This window comes from Hemitrygon akajei, chromosome 8, assembly GCF_048418815.1.
Source record: "Hemitrygon akajei chromosome 8, sHemAka1.3, whole genome shotgun sequence".
Taxonomy (NCBI): domain Eukaryota; kingdom Metazoa; phylum Chordata; class Chondrichthyes; order Myliobatiformes; family Dasyatidae; genus Hemitrygon; species Hemitrygon akajei.
In genome coordinates, this window is record NC_133131.1 from 32,334,658 (window position 1) to 32,351,326 (window position 16,669).

Genomic DNA, 16,669 nt, shown 5'->3' on the forward strand with positions numbered 1-16,669 from the left:
AATTCCACATTAATTCTTACAAAAGAGGTTCCATTGCATTATTTTCACCGCTCTTAGGAGACTCTGCCCGTGGATTAGGTCTAAGGCCGAGAAGCTTCCAAAGCTTTGTCTGCTCAGTGCAGAATTAGCTTGGGTTAGAAGATGGAGTTGGGATTTTGTGTGGAATGCTCCAAAGTGATGAGGTGTGAGTCATAGGATGATGAATGCATATACAGGGATTCACAATGAAGGAAGGAAACAATTCCAGAGGACAGAATTGTGGTATTACGACACATTTGGATGTGAGAGGATAATTCCAATAATAAGAGAGCCTAGGTTATGAGGGCACAGCCTCAATAGTTGACTAGCAGTGTTCTGCAGGGGTCAGTGTCAGGACCCCTTCTTTTCATATTATACATCAATGATTTAGATGACAGAATTGGTGCCTTTGTGGCCAAGTTTGCTGGCAATACGAAGATAGGAGGGGACAGGTCATGTCGAGGAAGCAGGTAATCTGCAGAGGTAGACAGATTGGGAGAATGGGCAATGAAGTGGCAGATGGAATATAGTGCAGGGAAGTGTATGGTCCTGTGATTTACTGGAAGGAATAATGGTGTAAACTATTTTCTAAATGGGGAGAAAAATTCAGAAATCAAAGATGAAAAGGGACTTGGAGAGCATTCCCTAAAATTTAACTTGCAGGTTCAGCTGGTGGTAAGGAAGTCAAATTCAATGTTAGCATTCATTTCAAGATGACTAGAATTTAAAAGCAATGCTGAGGTTTTATAAGGCATTGGTCAGACTGCACTTGGTGATGTTCTGGCATTGGAGAGGATCCAGAGGAGGTTCGCAAGAATGATCCTAGGAATGTTAGGGTTAATGTATTAGGAGCATTTGATGGGTCTGGGCCTCTACTCAATGGAGTTTAGAAGGATGAGGGGAGATCTCATTGAAGCCTATTGAATATTAAAAGTCATAGGTAGAACGGACATGGAAGGGATGTTTCCCAGAGTGAGGGAGTCTTAGAGCAGTGGGCACTGCCTCAGAATACAAAGATGTCCCTTCAGAACAGAGATGAGGAGGAAATCATTCAGCCTGAAGGTGATGAATCTATAAAATTCATTGCCGTAGATGCCATGGAGTCCTAGTTATTGGGTATATTTAAAGCAGAGGTTGATGGATTCCTGATTAGCAAGGATGTCAAAGGTTGCAGGAAGAAGGCAAGACAATAGGGTTGAGAGTTCTAAGTCAGCCAGGATGGAATGGCAGAGCAGACTTGATAGACTGAATGGCCTAATTCTTCTCCTATGTCGTGGTTTTATGGTCCCAAATAGAAGGAGGTCCCTTCAAAAATAATATGAAGAGGAATTTCTCCACGCAGAAGCTAATGAATCTGTCCAATACATTGCAACAGATTGCTTAGAGGCCAAGCATCGGGTGTATTGAAGGCAGAAATTGATAGTTTCTTGATCAACGCACACAAAATGCTGCAGGAACCTTAGCAGGTCAGGCAACATCAATGGAGAGGAATAAATAGTCAATGTTTTGGGCTGAGACCCCTCATCAAGACTGCAAAAAGGAGGGGTCAAAAGCCACAATCAGGAGGTGGGGAGGGGGAGGGTGCAAGCTTGGCACATGATAGGTGAGACCAGGTGATGGGGAACCTTCTTTGTCCTTGTGATATGCCCATCACCTTCCTTTGGTTCCCCTCCTCCTTCCATTAATTCCATGGCCCAATGTCCTCTACTAGTAGATTCCTTCCTTCCTTCCTCCTTCTCCTCCTCCTTCAGCTCTTTGCCTGTTCCACTAATAAACTGACATCGTCCCCTCCCTCTCCCCCTCCGCACCTTCCCTGTCACCGGTGTATTGTGCGTGTTGCTCAAGATTTCCAGCATCTGCAGAATCTCTTATTTCTTGATTGGTAATGTGCCCAAGAGTTAAGGGCAAAAGGCAAGAGAATGGGGTTGGAAAAAAATTCGACCATGATTGAATGTTGGAACAGAGTTGATGGGCTAATTGGCCTATTTCAGCTCCAATGTCTCATGTCAGTTGTGATGCAAACAGAGCCAGAACTGCATCCTTGTGCATGGAGAGGAAAGCAGTGACCAATTGTGTATTTTTTCCACAAGGCTACCTGTCTCAGACAATGTGTCTGCTGTATTTTCAGTTCAAATTAAACTCTTCTGCGACTCCCATTTGCCATGCCTTCCATTGCCCAGGGCATAGATATTACTTGACAAGTGTCTACATCTCCCATTGTAAGTATGAAGGCTTTCTACTCCATACAAAACTATGTTGTGCACTATCACCTACCCAAAATCAAAAGATGTAAAGGCAAGTAGAGTACAAAAAAAAAGAGGACTGTGTAGTAGGAGTGATGGTAGAAATAAAGAACCAGTGAGAATTATTATCAAAGTTCAAAGTAAGTTTATTATCAAGATTACCATGTATTACCTTAAGATTAATTTTCTTATAGGCATTTATAGGAAAAAAATTCAATAGAATTTCACAAAAATTATGCATAAAAATACAACCAATGTGCTAAAGACAAACTACAAATAACAATTATTGAAATCATGAGTTTTGAAAGTTGAAAGTGAATAGCTTGTTCTAGATATTAATCATTCTCTTTGTGAGGAACTTACCACTCAGATCTCCTTTAAATTTCTTCCCTCCCATTTTAACCCTGAAGTCTCTAACTCTAAATGGTACTGCCCTGGGGAAAATCTATCGTCATAATTTTGTGAACCTCTATCAGGTCATTCTTCAGCCTCCTGTGCAAACTCAACTATCAAATCTGCCTTCAGATCAAGAAATACTAGGGCATTCAGGGCAGCAAGAGCTGTGTTTTTCCATGCTATCAGGAAGGCAAAGTGTGATTGTACACGGAGAACAGACAGCCATTTCTGCGACACCAGAGACATGAGATGCATGTCGCAGGGCATTCAGACCATAAAAGACTAGAAGTCCACCTTGCAACTCAATGAAAATGGCACTTCTCTTCCTGATAGGCTAAATGCCTTTTACGCTCGGTTTGATGGGTAGAATGATGTGCAGGTGAGGAAGACCCCCTCTTCCAGCTGAGGAGCAGGTACTCTGTCTGGTCACAGCTGACATGAGGAAGTTCCTATCCAGGGTTAAAGCTTTGGGGCCTGATAACATTCCTGGTCAGGTGCTGAAGGACAGTGCAGCCCAGTTAACAGAGATTCTAAAAGATACCTTCAAGAGCTCTCTGGAATTGTCCACTGTCCCCTCAGGCTTCAAGGCAGCCACCTACATCCTAATGCCCAAGTGGGAAACAGTAACCTACCTTAATGGCTACTGTCCAAGAAATGCTTTGAGGGGCTGGTTATGGATCACATTAAATTCCATTTTACTGCTACATTGGGCCGTTTCCAGTTCGCTTATGGCTCAAAGTGGTCCACTGATGATGCCTTGGCTTCTACACGCCACTCCATCCTGTCCCACCTGGAAAACGGTGCCTCGTATGTCAGAATACTGTTTATTGACTTCAGCTCGGCTGTTAATACCGCTGCACAAACTGTTCTTGCTGTGTCTCAACACCTGTCTCTGTAACTGGATCTTGGACTTTTTGACAGTAAGGTCACAGTCGGTCCATGTTGGCAACAACATCTTTAGCAGTGTCCCCAGGGTGGCGTGCTCAGTCTGCTGCTGTTCACACTGCTGACACATAACTCTACTGCACCATGACAGCATAGGCGTTAGCGTGTTGCTGTTACAACTAGGGACTTCCGAGTTCAATTCTGGCACCCTCTGTAAGGAGTTTGTACATCCTCCCTGTAGAATGAGTGGATTTTCTCTGGATCATTTGGTTTTTTCCCCAGTTTAAAGACATACAAAGCAGGTTAATTGGTCATTGTAAATCATCTTTCGATTAGGCTGGGGTTAAATTGCTGTTGCCAGGGGTTGCTGGATGGTGCAGATAGAAGGGCCTATTCCACACTTTATCTCTAAATAAAATAAAAATCAAGTTCGCTGGTGATACAAGTGGTTGGGATCATCAGCACTGATGATGAGATGGCATGCAGAGAGGAGGTTGACTGATGTGAGCACAACAACTTGAGTCTCAAAGTGGACAAGACAAAAGAGATGATTGTGGACTTTAGGAATGTGCAGGCAGGCCCACCACTCACTGCGCATAAATGTTTCTTCCATGGAGAGAGTTAGGAGCACCAAGTTTCTGGGAGTGCACATAACTGATCATCTCACCTGGTCCTTCAACACTACATCTTTAACCAAGAAAACGCAGCAGTTTCCACTTCCTGAGAAGACTGAGGTGAGCAAGGCTCCTCCTGCGCCATTCTAAACAGTTTTTGCAGGAGCACTATTGAGAGTGTCCTGAGCAGCTGCATCACTGTCTGGTACAGGAATTACAATGCATCTGACTGCAAGACCCTACAAAGTATTGCAAGGACTGCAGAAAGGATCATTGGGGTCTCTCTTCCACCCATTCGAGATATTTATCAGGAGCGCAGTGTATGAAGAGTCCTTTGCATTTCTAATGATCCCTCCCATCGTCAGGCAGGAGGTACCATAGCATTAGAACAAAAACTGTTAGAGTGGGAAATTGCTTGTTCCCCAGGCTGTGTGACTACTGAACTCCCTGCCAGCACCCAGATCTCATCATCTGTGAAGCACCAGTAGTGTGTACTATTTACCTTTTGACATGTTTCTTAAATGCACCTTATTCTTTGTTTGTGGTAATATTACCTGATTGGTTATTTTTGAGTTATAAGTACCGTGTAGTGCATCTTGGTCCGGAGAAAAGTTCTTTCATTTGGTGGTATAAATGCATATGTTTGAACAACAATAAGCTTGAACAATGTCTCCTTAGAACTACAGGCAACATCTTGGAAGTACACACCATACCCTAGGTACGATCTAACAAATGCTTTTCACAACTGCAGCTTGATGAACCAAATCTTGTACTCATATGTTCCGAGTCCCCTTATGTTGCACCTTCACATTTGATGAAGTATGCAGTTGTGTTGTTACCAAGTGAATAATAAATAAACTTAATTTTGACACTGTTTATGGTTGAGATTGCTGGCTAGGAGATTCTCTCTATTTCATGGTTGCACAATATCATGGCCCTGTTAGGAATTTATCTCTATTCCATGATTGTACAATATCAAGGCCCTGTTAAAAAGTATTAAGATCAAAATGTTAACCTAAACTGTGTGTTCAAACTCTGGAGTGGGGTTTTAATATATGACTTTCTAAGATAGACCTGTGAGTCTCACTAAAGTGGCCTAATGGAAAATGGAAAAATGGATTCCAGATTCAAAATGGGCCACCATTCAGAAATAGCATCAGTAATTCCTTACTGGAGATGTGCTGGAAAAAATTCCATTAGCAAGTTAATTATTAAAAAAATTCTGAAACTGCATTGTTTTGCTACTACTGTCTGAACTGAAATATTCTTTTGAATTTGTTCTTTGTTTTTGTATGTTTTTAATGGAAAGGGATATTGGTGGTGACTCAGTTAAAATTGTTCCATATGTTTGCAGATGTGTCATAAACACAAGAAAATCTACAGATGTTGGAAATCCAAAGCAACACACACAAAATGCTGGAGGAACTCTGCAGGTCAGGCAGAATTTATGGAAACAAGTAAACAGGCGACCTTTCTTCCATGATCTTCTGTTCTCTCCTATCTGATTCTCCTTCCTCCAACCCTGTATCTCTTTCACCAATCAACTTCCTAACTCTTTACTTCATCCCTCCCGCTCTCCCTGATTCACCTATCACCTATACCTTGTACTTCTCGTCTCCCTTTCCCGTGCTGATGAAGGGTCTCGATCTGAAACATCAATTGTTTACTCTTTTCCATAGGTGCTGCCTGGCCTGCTGAGTTCCTTCAGCATTTTCTGTGTGTTGCTCTCAGATGTGTGTTTTCTGCATGCACACGTAAGAGATAAGTTTCCTCCTGAAAATCAGATGGCTGTGTAGGTCACATTATCTTTTAGCCATTTTATTGCCTGAGTTCCCTTTAACAGTTTTATGCACATTTTATAATATGTTTTATTACTTCATGTTAATCCTGTCGCTAAAGGAACAATTCTAGTCTGAATTTAGATTATTGCTGCATATTTTATTTGCAACATTCATGGGATATTAATATTTTATGTTTTTTCCTGAATTCAACCAACTCCATTACCTCGAGTAACCATTTTGTTCCTCCTGCCCTTGTATAGCTACAGAAATCTATTTTCTTTAATATATTTCTATTAGTTTCAAACTGTTCAACATCTAAACTTGTTACTAGAATAATGGACAAGAGTAATTTGTTGACAAATTATATTACTGTTAGAACGATTCTGGCTCCAATTTGTGTGTATCAATTCCAGTGACTGTGTTGAACTTTGTAAGGTGATGGGAATACAAGTCCATGTTTCCTACCATATGGAGGAATAAGAAGTGACCTTTCTGAGTGTTGTATTCCATGTTGTAGGTACCAAAGTTTTGAAATGGTAGCACCTTAGAAATTTAGTTTAATCTACCGCAGAAGAGTTGAATTTGGCAAGCACTGTTCAATATGCAAAAGCCACTACAACGAACACTTAATATGTGCAATTGAAGACAGATTTCCACCCTTCTGAAATTCTTGGGATTAGATTTAATAGATGCTAGGATGATGTGGGAAGTCAAAATCTCTGAACGAAACGTTAGCTGCTTCAACTTGCTGTGTGGAGAAATAGTTTCAGTCAGAATGGATAAACTAGATTAAGGCTGATCAGTCATCAGATGAATTAAGGATTCAGACAGCTGTACTCAAACTGTGGTTCTTCACGGTGTACCTGCAAGGGTTCATGGGTTCTCTCCCTCCCCCTCTCGCCCCTTCCCATTCTCTCTCCCCCTCTCCCCCCTCATCCCACTATTCCCCCTCTCTGCCCCTCCCTCCTCTTCCCCCCTCTACCCACCTCTCTCCCCCTTTTCTGTCCCCACTATCCCTCTTTCTACCCCCTCTCTCCCACCTCAACCCCCCCAACTTACCCTCTCCTCCCTCTCCCCCTCCCCTCTCTCTGCCCCTATCCCTCTCCCCAACATCCCCTCTCCCTCCCTACCCCTCTCCCCCTTCTTCCCCTACCCCTCTCCCCCTTCTTCCCCCTCTCACTTTCCCCCTCTCCCTTTCCCCCTCTCCCCTTCCCCCTTCCCCTTCCCCTTCTTTCCCCTCTCTCTCCCCCCTCCCCCCAGTAACATCATCTATTTTCAGTCAGAAAAAGACAGTAAAATGGGCTAAACTTAGTACTGAAGGAGAGCAGAGAGATTTAGGGATATATTTATGGTAACTGTTGCTGCCTGTGAGGAGTTTGTACGTTCTCCCCATGACCTTCCCTGTTTCCTCCCACATTCCAATGACGTACCGTTTGTTAGGTCCATTGGTCCTCGTAAATTTTCCCGTGATTACACTGGGATTAAATTGGAGGATTGCTGGCATCGCATCTCAAAGGGTCTGAAGAGCCTATTCCACGCTGTATGTCAATAAAATTTAATAAAATTGACCTTTGGACATGTACTAAATATTAATGGAATAACACTTCATCTCAGGGCCTGGCATTTAAAATAGTGGAACACTGCATTTAAAGAAAGTATTAGGATTAATAAATTCTACGAATGAAATATCAGCATTAGGATCATTGCAGCCCAGCTTTTGTGGAATGACAGAGACATGAGAAACATTGACTTGTATGTGGACAAGAGTCGTTTGCTGTGAAAGCATAAGGGATGCCACAATTAAGGTATATGAGAGTTAGAGAAAGGAACAAACATTTACCTCTGGTGGGGAAATTCACAGCAAGGAGATAAAAGCTTAAAAGTCAAGTTCTGCAATGGAAGGTGAATTAATAATACATTTGATATACATAGTGGATTATAAATCCCGAACTACTTTGTCCAGACCAGGTTTTTTTTATTGGGAAGACCATGTACATACATAAATGGAACAAAGGCAGACAGATATTCTGACACATGTTCTATTTGAATGGTAGATGAAGTATGATGGGCCGAATGGTCTACTCATCATATGTTGTCTGACACATATATTGCACAGTACTCCAAATGCAAGCAATTAACTTTGCTAAAATCACAGATGATTTTCCTTCAAGTAAATGCTGCCATGTTTTTTCAAGTATCTAATGTGTTAACTTTTTCAAACACCTTATTATTAAAGTTATTGACAACCATCTAATTTTGTTTTTAACAGTATAAATACTATCTGTGAATACATTGACCCACCAGGTCAAGTTTTAAAGAGTCATTGAGTCTTTAGTCCCTTTTGAAGATCAGCCTCTATTACACAGTCACAGCAGCAAAGCACAGCAGCCTTGACTCACTAACTGGAGACCATGCCACTGAATGTCAAGAAGCCACAGAGGTCACCTGATGCTTGTCTGTTCAAGTTGCAGCAGAAGGCAAAGATGCCATCATTACCCAGCTGCCTGTCACATAAATTGGCAATTACAGCTGCTGCAGAGATGTGGAGCTCTGTAAATCAAGTGTTACCTCTCAATCCTGATGAGAGATATGAGAAGTAAATGAGACCATACAAGCTTGCTGAAAGCAGCTGACATGGTTTGTCCCAAATGCTGATACACCATGATGAAAGCACACGAGGTTTGCTAATGAACTCATGAGGATAGAATAATGTGAAATATGATAACTAATTCCCCTTTCTTCTCTTGTATTCTCTTGCAGAGCTCTGCTCATTCCAGTTTGGGAACTGGTTATTTTGTGAGTATGCATGCAAATTTGTAATCACTGGACATTTTCCTTTTTAAGTCATTATGCATTTCAGTTGTTTGGTATTAAAACAGGTACAAGTAAAGAATTGTAATGATCCTTGGGGACTACTAGAGTAAATTTAATGCTGCAGCTTTGGTAACTTGAGGGTCATGGAATGATGCAAGGCTTCCATTGCCTAATGAGGAAGGAATTGCAATTATATTGTCATTGTATTAACTTGCTGCTCCCCATTGGGAAGCCAGTGGCAAACAATATTGAAACTGTCAGTGTCATTTCTGGAATGAAATCTCATTAATATGCAGAGTGTATTCCGTTGGAACTCCAAATCTGATCTTGTTATTCAGTCTACTTACAATTCAACAGACTTTTTTTTAAAGAAACATGCCTCCGCTATAGCTTAGAATGCGGATGCTGCCAAGCTGGTTAAAAAGACTATCGTGGTACTAAGGGGTAAATTTTGCACAGCACTTCTTGCATGACAGGGGTGTGAATCAAAGAAAATGTATCAACACCAGCGAGACAGGGTGTGTATAAACTCCTCTGGTGCTTGGGAATGTTATTTTATTTCTGCTTGCTAATTACCACTGTCAAGTAAGACAACAAATAATGCACAAACAAGAACAAATTTCTCATCCTGCTGAATTTATTTTGGAAATCTATGCATCTCATACATGACGATGTGTTTTCAATATAGAGCTATGCCAGGATTTCTGATTTGGCCTACAGCTCCCCAAACAACTGCTCAGGAAGCCTACCTCAATGTTGAATGTGCGGTCTTATTACTGTCAGTTGACTGAAGTCTTAGCCATTTTAGAATATTTTCAAAATGTACTGTCACATCGTACAATAACATGTTTCTGTGTTGAAGTTTTTTTCTAATAGAGAGGATTAGACAATTTTGTGTTGCATTAAGGGTCATTGCATATTAAAGCATGTAATGGTGAAGGGGCTCCTGTACCTCTAAAGATCATTATAAACATATAAAGTTAATGGAAGAGCCATTATATTAATACTGGAATCCATTTCTGCTGAAAGTAATGAACAGAATAGCAATGGTCATTATCACTGTTGTTCTGACAGCCACACACTGTTTTGGAACACTTGCCAGTCTCTCGTAATAAATGATTTAGTGGAGTTATTAGCTCCCTACAACTAATGTTGCTTCATAATAACTTTGTTACCTGGAGTGATACACTTTGAAAGCTTAAAATGCATCGCATGCTTCAAAGAAAGTGATTCTTTTTGCTGGAATTGTTTGTTGTTTTGAATTTACCGTCAGAAAGGAGGTACACTTAGCTTCTTCCCCTTTGCCATCTGATTCCTAAATGGACATTGAACCCACGAACACTACCTCACTTTTTTTTCCAATACATTATTTCTGTTTTTGCACTATTTAAAAACTGTTCAATATACATATAGATATATACTTACTGTTATTTATTTATTCCATATTATCATGTATTTCTTTAAACTGCTGCTGCTAAGGTAACAAATTTCACGACACTTGCCTCTTATAATAAACCGATTCCAATTCTGATTAAAAACGTGGACCAAATATCACATCTAATTTGTGGGATCTCATCCAAACATTATCTCCATTCCAGGAACAATTGGCATTATGATAGATGTCATTCATGCCTTTAAGCATATCTTTAACATTTTTCATTGAAGGTAAAGAAAAAAAACATTGAGGTCTTATCATATATCAGATCAAAGACAAAATAAAATGAAAGGAACCAGGTGATCATAACTTATGAATATTTGTCTGCAGTTCATTCGGTCATTCAGAATTGACGTTCACGGAATAATGCAGCAGTGTGAAGAAGGACATTTGGCCCACTAGTCTTTGTTTGCTCTTTCAAAAGAGCTGTCCATTCAGAGCCTTGCTCTTTCCATTTCACTTCAAGGTTATATCCACTGTTCTCTCAAAAGCCATTAAATTTGCTTCCACCACTATTATGGCAGTGCTTTCTCAATTGTAACAACCCACTACATTCAAAATTGTTTCTGCTTCTCACTACTGGACCTTTTGCCATTCATTTTGAATCAAAGTCCTTTCCTTCTGCCGTTGAAAGCAGCTTCTAATTTTATAAATATAAAGCAACCCGTCATCAGATCTCCTGTTCACAGCTTTTGCTCCGAACCAGCTTTTCCAACCTCTCCAAGTGACCAAGATCTTTCATCCCTAGTGGTATCATTCTGACAAAAAAAAAATCTTTTCCACAGTACATCCTCTCTGTGACCTTGATATCTATCCTCAAGTACAGTACCCAGAATTGGTTACAATATTGAGAGTGTCTTCCTTTGCCAGTTATACTCATCTGTGGCCAAGGCACTGTCGCTGCCTGCAGAGGCGTATTGGCCACTCTTTATGTGCAGGGCCAGTGAGAGTTTTGTTTGAAGACCCACTGTGACTGAATAGTCATTTCAGTTGGAAATATCTTTCCCACGTGTGCATCGTGAATAAAGGATATCAGGTAATACTGGGGACAGAAGAGGAGGGTAGCTGGCGAATCACGAATGAGAAAAGATAGGGATGGGGGTAGTGAGGGGTTTGTGTTATCTGAGTGGGGCAGGGGGAAGAGTGAGGGTATTCTGTATGACCAAATTCAGTGATTTATTATGTTTCAAAAAATGTCACAGCATATGCCATCCAGTCTGAAGAAGCCATTCAGGTCACATCTTCTCGGCTTTTTGCCCTGTATTTGTCTAAACACAGTCTCTTGACATCATCAGCATTATTTTGCCCTTACTGTGGTATTTTATTAAATGTACTTTTGTAAGTCCAATTTTTATAACATCTTCTACCCCTCTATGAGCAACCCTCTACAGTAGTTCATCAGTAAGCTCAATTGCATTAGGCAGACCAGCCTGAAGTTCCTAGGTGAATTCTCTTCACAAAGGAACTTCCAATGGAGATTCACAAGAATGATCCCAGTAATGGAAGGGTTAACAAGTGAAGGGCATTTGATAACTCTGCAACTGTTGGAGTTTAGAAGAATGAGGTGGGATCTCATTGAAACATTTCAAATGTTGAAAGGCCTTGAAAGAGTGGGCACTGAGTGGATGCTTCCTATTGAGGGGGAGTCCGTGACCAGAGGGCACAGCCTCAAAATAGAAAGATATCCCTTTAGAAAAGAGATGAGGAGGAACTTCTTTAGCCAGAGTGTGGTGAATCTGTGGAATTGATCGCCACAGATGGCTGTGGAGGCCAAGTTATGAGGAATATTGGGGTTTGATAGTTTCTTGTTTTCTAATGGCATCAAAGGTTACAGAGAGAAGGCAGGAGAATGGGATTGGGAGGAATAATAACTCAACCATGATGGAATGGCAGAGCAGATTTGAGGGGCTGAATGGCCTAATTCTGCTCCAATGCTGAAGAGAGCATACGGTCTCTTTTTAAACAGGAGTGCAATACTTCATCTCCTATTGTTATTCACAGACCTGAGGCAATTAGAAGTTGCGGCCAGAGCCCTCAGCAACCTAGCTAGGCAGCATCTTGGTTGATTTTCTTTTAAACCTGCTGTCCTGCCTATGAATGTAGGATCTGCTTTGTACTTTTTCCAGTCCAGTTTCTGTGCTGCTTCCTCCTGTTTATTGGCTGTAGTGAATAAACTCTTAACACAGAACCTCAGTCAATACGAACAATTCTATGCCCCAATTAGCTGCATTCTTCCTTCAACTCCATTTGTTTTATTCATGTACGTAATGAAGATGTTTGGCTCCTTTCAGTACCGCCTGCTGCACTCTCATTCATACTTTCTGCTTCACTTTCATTCACATGAGAGAGATAATGGAAACATAGTTAAGAACTGTATAAAATTTACATAACCTGGGCATATTTTTCAGAATTAAAGATTAAGGACAGTCAAATAGCTTATGTGATCTTTCTTGCTCTTATGCACCCTCTGGTTTAAAATTTATTTGATCGTGCATCAAGGCCTAACTAAACTATCACAAATTCATAACTTAGTGTTATCTTTCATTGGGCTGAAATGGTGGTGCAATAAATTGGTTGAAATCCCAAAGGTTCCTGCCCCAAATTATACATTTACTTCCATAAGCAGAACCTAACTCCTGAGTGTGTGCCACAGTGGCCTGAGAGACAGATGCTTGACTTTGTCATCCAGGCCTTCCCAGGCAGCAAAAATCGTCTGCTCTGAAGAAAGCCACTTTAAGCCGTAACTAAAGTAATCATTCCCTGCTTGCACCATATCTGGAGCCTGTCCAAAGATCTCAATTTAAACTCAAGAAGGTGAAATCACAGTTAATCTGATGTTCCCAATGGTTACAGATATTTAAGAAGAGATTTAACATTTTAGAGTTCGCTTAGCCTAATTCCCAATAGCTTGTACAGTCGGATTACTTCCCTTGGTGGCTATCCTTTCTGGATTCAGTGTAGCTGAAATTAAGTGAAGGATTTGATTAAGCTTTATAATTGTGTGCACTGCATACTAGTTCAAAGGATTCATGGCACAATCCAAACCTGCCATTGACTTGTTACTTACTGTATTTAAGCAGATGTTGAGTATTCATGATAATAGGACTCTTGTAAATAATTTCAACTGAATAAATTAGTGATCTTTTCACTTTATTTCCTCCTCCTTCAAGTCTTCTCTTCTCCCTCCACCCTTCCTAACACTGCCACATTTGAACTGTTCTGTGATAGATTTCAGATACATCATCCAAGTTGCCAACCTCCTCTGTGCCCTTAACCAGATCTGATTTCAACTGACACTGGGTCTTGTGTGTGTAATGAAGAAGAGGGAGGCTGAGAACAGGTGGTAGGAGGATCATGATAACAACTGTTCACCTAGATTGTTGCCTATTCTACAGCAAGTTCAGAATGTCCAGGTCATTCACAGTTCTGTCTCAATTCAATATTGTCCAAATGGAGAACTCAAACGTGAAGCTTGATGAGTTGTTTATTTGCTTTTACAAGATTAAACTATGTCTCACCCCACCCCACCTCATCTGGAGTCAATCTTACCGTGGTCTTGTGTGCAAGCCACATTTCAGTTCATGGGCAGATATAACCTCCTCTTCCATGATTAGTAAGAACATGGCAGGAGAGCCGACTAGAATCCTGAGAGAGATGGGTAAAAAAAGAAAAATCCGTTTTTGGACAATCTTCCAAAGTTCATGTTGCAGAATACCAGTTGAAAATAGTAATCCCCTGACTATCAGGTGGGGAATACTGTACTTCTAATGGCAATCAGAGATCACTGCTGTTTTCAGGGTCTAGAACTGATCACTAATGTCCCAGCATGTGCACTTCTGCACCACATCAGATGGTGTATTACTTTTCCAAGACTTTAATAAATTAGTGAAAGACGTGTTACTCTATATATTTATGCATGTGATGGAGTATAATTTCATAGAAGTTTATTTCATTAATGTAACTGGTTTAAACTAGTCTTGATTGATACCAGTTGAAGCAACTGAGTTTGATATAAACTGTTTTTGAAGTAACTAATTTAAACTGGAACCTGTTGAAAGCTGGCCAGAACTGTTCAATCTAGTCTCTCTGCATCTCAGTGGAATTTTGTTTTCCCAAGAAGGTTGCCCTATTGCACAAAGAGAGTATTATTTCTCACTGTTTTTACATTAGAAGCACCAAAATGTAGAGCCATCTATTGTTACTATTTCAAAACAAGAACTCTCTATGGCTTTTTAAGCAAATCTTTATTCTGGTTTGGAAAATTTTTGGAAGCAGTTAAGAAAGTTTTTGTTACGAAGGATAAGTTGCTTTGGAAATCAGCCGACTTACAACACAATCCACGTTTTCTTGTAAACCATATGGAGAAAATAGAAAGCAGCTGTGCCTTGCTTGTTCTATTTCAACAATATAAGTTTGGACATTTATTAAAAGCATATTTTCTTAGAGTTAAATTATATGTTTGATCCTAACAATAGAATTCACATTCCTGTCACTCCAAAATGTAAATGATCATTGGGAAAGGCTCTTTGAAGCTTGGCGCTTTGTTGAATAGTTGACAGTTGCTGTGCCATCAAAGGTAGGGTCAGTCTACATACATACTCCATTGATTAGTGGTTGATCACACTCTTGGGTTGAGAGACACAGCCTTCAGCCAACTGTCATTCTTTGAGGAAGATCCCGTTAGTATGGTAGTCATGATCAACTGATGACATCTGTCTGGAGGCAAAAATTCTACAAAGGGGCAGACCATTAGTGATGTGGCAGGAGAGGCAGCTCGGTCCAGTTTAGAACTTGATACCCACTGTGACCTGCAGTTACCCTGCACTATTTATGGTGGCCACAGAACTGGCAAGCAGGCACTTTAAGGCAGATCTGTTCATTGAAGTATTTTTGTTGATGTGGTATCTTCACTGTTCACTATGCATAGCATATTCTGTCCTCATCCTGTAATGTTAGATCAGGTTCTTGATGCATTAAACATGAGCTTCTGGTGTGGATTTCACCAGGAGCTCACTGAAGAAAATTGTCCAAGTCAGCTGGAAAACTGAAAAGGGCAGCATCCATTTGATGGAAATAAAAAGCAAATCTGTGTTGTTTTGCTCTCCCTGAAATTCAACAATTTTCTATTATTCCTTTCTTAAGATACTCCTTCAAAAAAAATATATCTTTGGCCATGCTTTTATTTACCTGTCTTAGTAACCCTCTCAGTAGCTTTGTGCATAAGAGCACTTTCAGCAACAAAGTCCTATATATATGTTGTGGCGTTTTACTTATAGTGGTTTAGAAATATTTCGTCTTGAATTGTCATCGAACAAGTAATGTAGTGTGGATGTAGTAGTAGACAGAAGGGGTCACAAATTGAGTCACTGGTCAAACAATTGCAAGTGAAATATAGCCGTAATGCAAAGGGTCACCTGTATAGACCAATAGAGTCTGTGAGCAGATGAAAGAGCAGCACTGCACTGTCCTTACTTTATTGGCTGATAAAGCCAAGTATTTTGTGGCTTTGACATTCTGGACCACCTTTCCTAGAAGAGGCCATACAGTTGCCATTAGCTCAACTGCTGTGAAGGTACTGTTATGAATACCACACGTAGACTTGATCAATATATTGGAAACCAACCAGATAGAGCACTGAAGGGGAACTAGGTTAGGAAAGCCAACATACCACAGTTCCATCCATTTATTTTCCTTCCCATACACTTGCTCCTTCATAACCAGAACACCATGTCTAAGATCTACAAGGAAAATGACCATAAGATCATAATGCATAAGAGCATGATTAAGCATTACTCTGCTATTGTTTTTGGCTCCACCACTTGTTTATTAGACCCTGTCAACCCTAGTCTCCTGCACTCACTCCATAACCTTGACACCCTCAGTAGTCATGAACTTACCAACCTTTACTTTAAAGTACACAATGACCTCCCATCCTCAGCTGCCTGTAGCAATGGATTCCACAGATTCACCACCATCTGGCCAAAGAAATTCCTCTCCATTCTCAAGGTACATCCTCTTATTCTGATGCTGTACTCTGCAGTCCAGCACTCTGCCACTGCTGTATAGATCCTTGGCATGCCCACTTGATCCAGGCCTTTCAATATTTAGTATATTTCAGTAAGATTCCTCCTCATACTTCTAAACTCCAGCAGGTACAGGCCTAGAGCTATCAAACATTCCTCATGTATTAACATTTTCATCCCTGGGGTCATTCTCATAAATCTCTTATGGACTTTCTTCAACACCAGCACATCCCCTCTTAGATATCAAGCTCAAAACTACCTACAATATTCCAAATGTAGTCTGACTGCTGCCTTCTAAAGCCTCAGCATTACATCCTTGTTTTTATATTCTAGTCCTCTAGAAATGAATGCTAGTGTAGCATTTGCCTTCCTTACCACAGACTTAGCCTGCAAGTTAACCTTAAGGGCATCCTTCATGATGGCTCCCAAATCCCTTTGCACCACTGCTTTTGGAATTTCA

At 40.6% G+C, this 16,669-nt stretch overlaps 1 protein-coding gene across 8 annotated transcripts in view; it reads left to right on the forward strand.

The window, feature by feature from the left end:
• Positions 1-16,669, forward strand: part of auts2a (activator of transcription and developmental regulator AUTS2 a) — a 1,126,933-nt gene that overhangs the window by 531,953 nt on the left and 578,311 nt on the right. For all 8 annotated transcript variants that reach the window (XM_073053558.1, XM_073053563.1, XM_073053562.1 and 5 more), the window contains one exon: positions 8,698-8,733. In XM_073053558.1, coding sequence (XP_072909659.1) covers positions 8,698-8,733 — 36 coding nt within the window. The remainder of the gene's footprint in view (positions 1-8,697; positions 8,734-16,669) is intronic.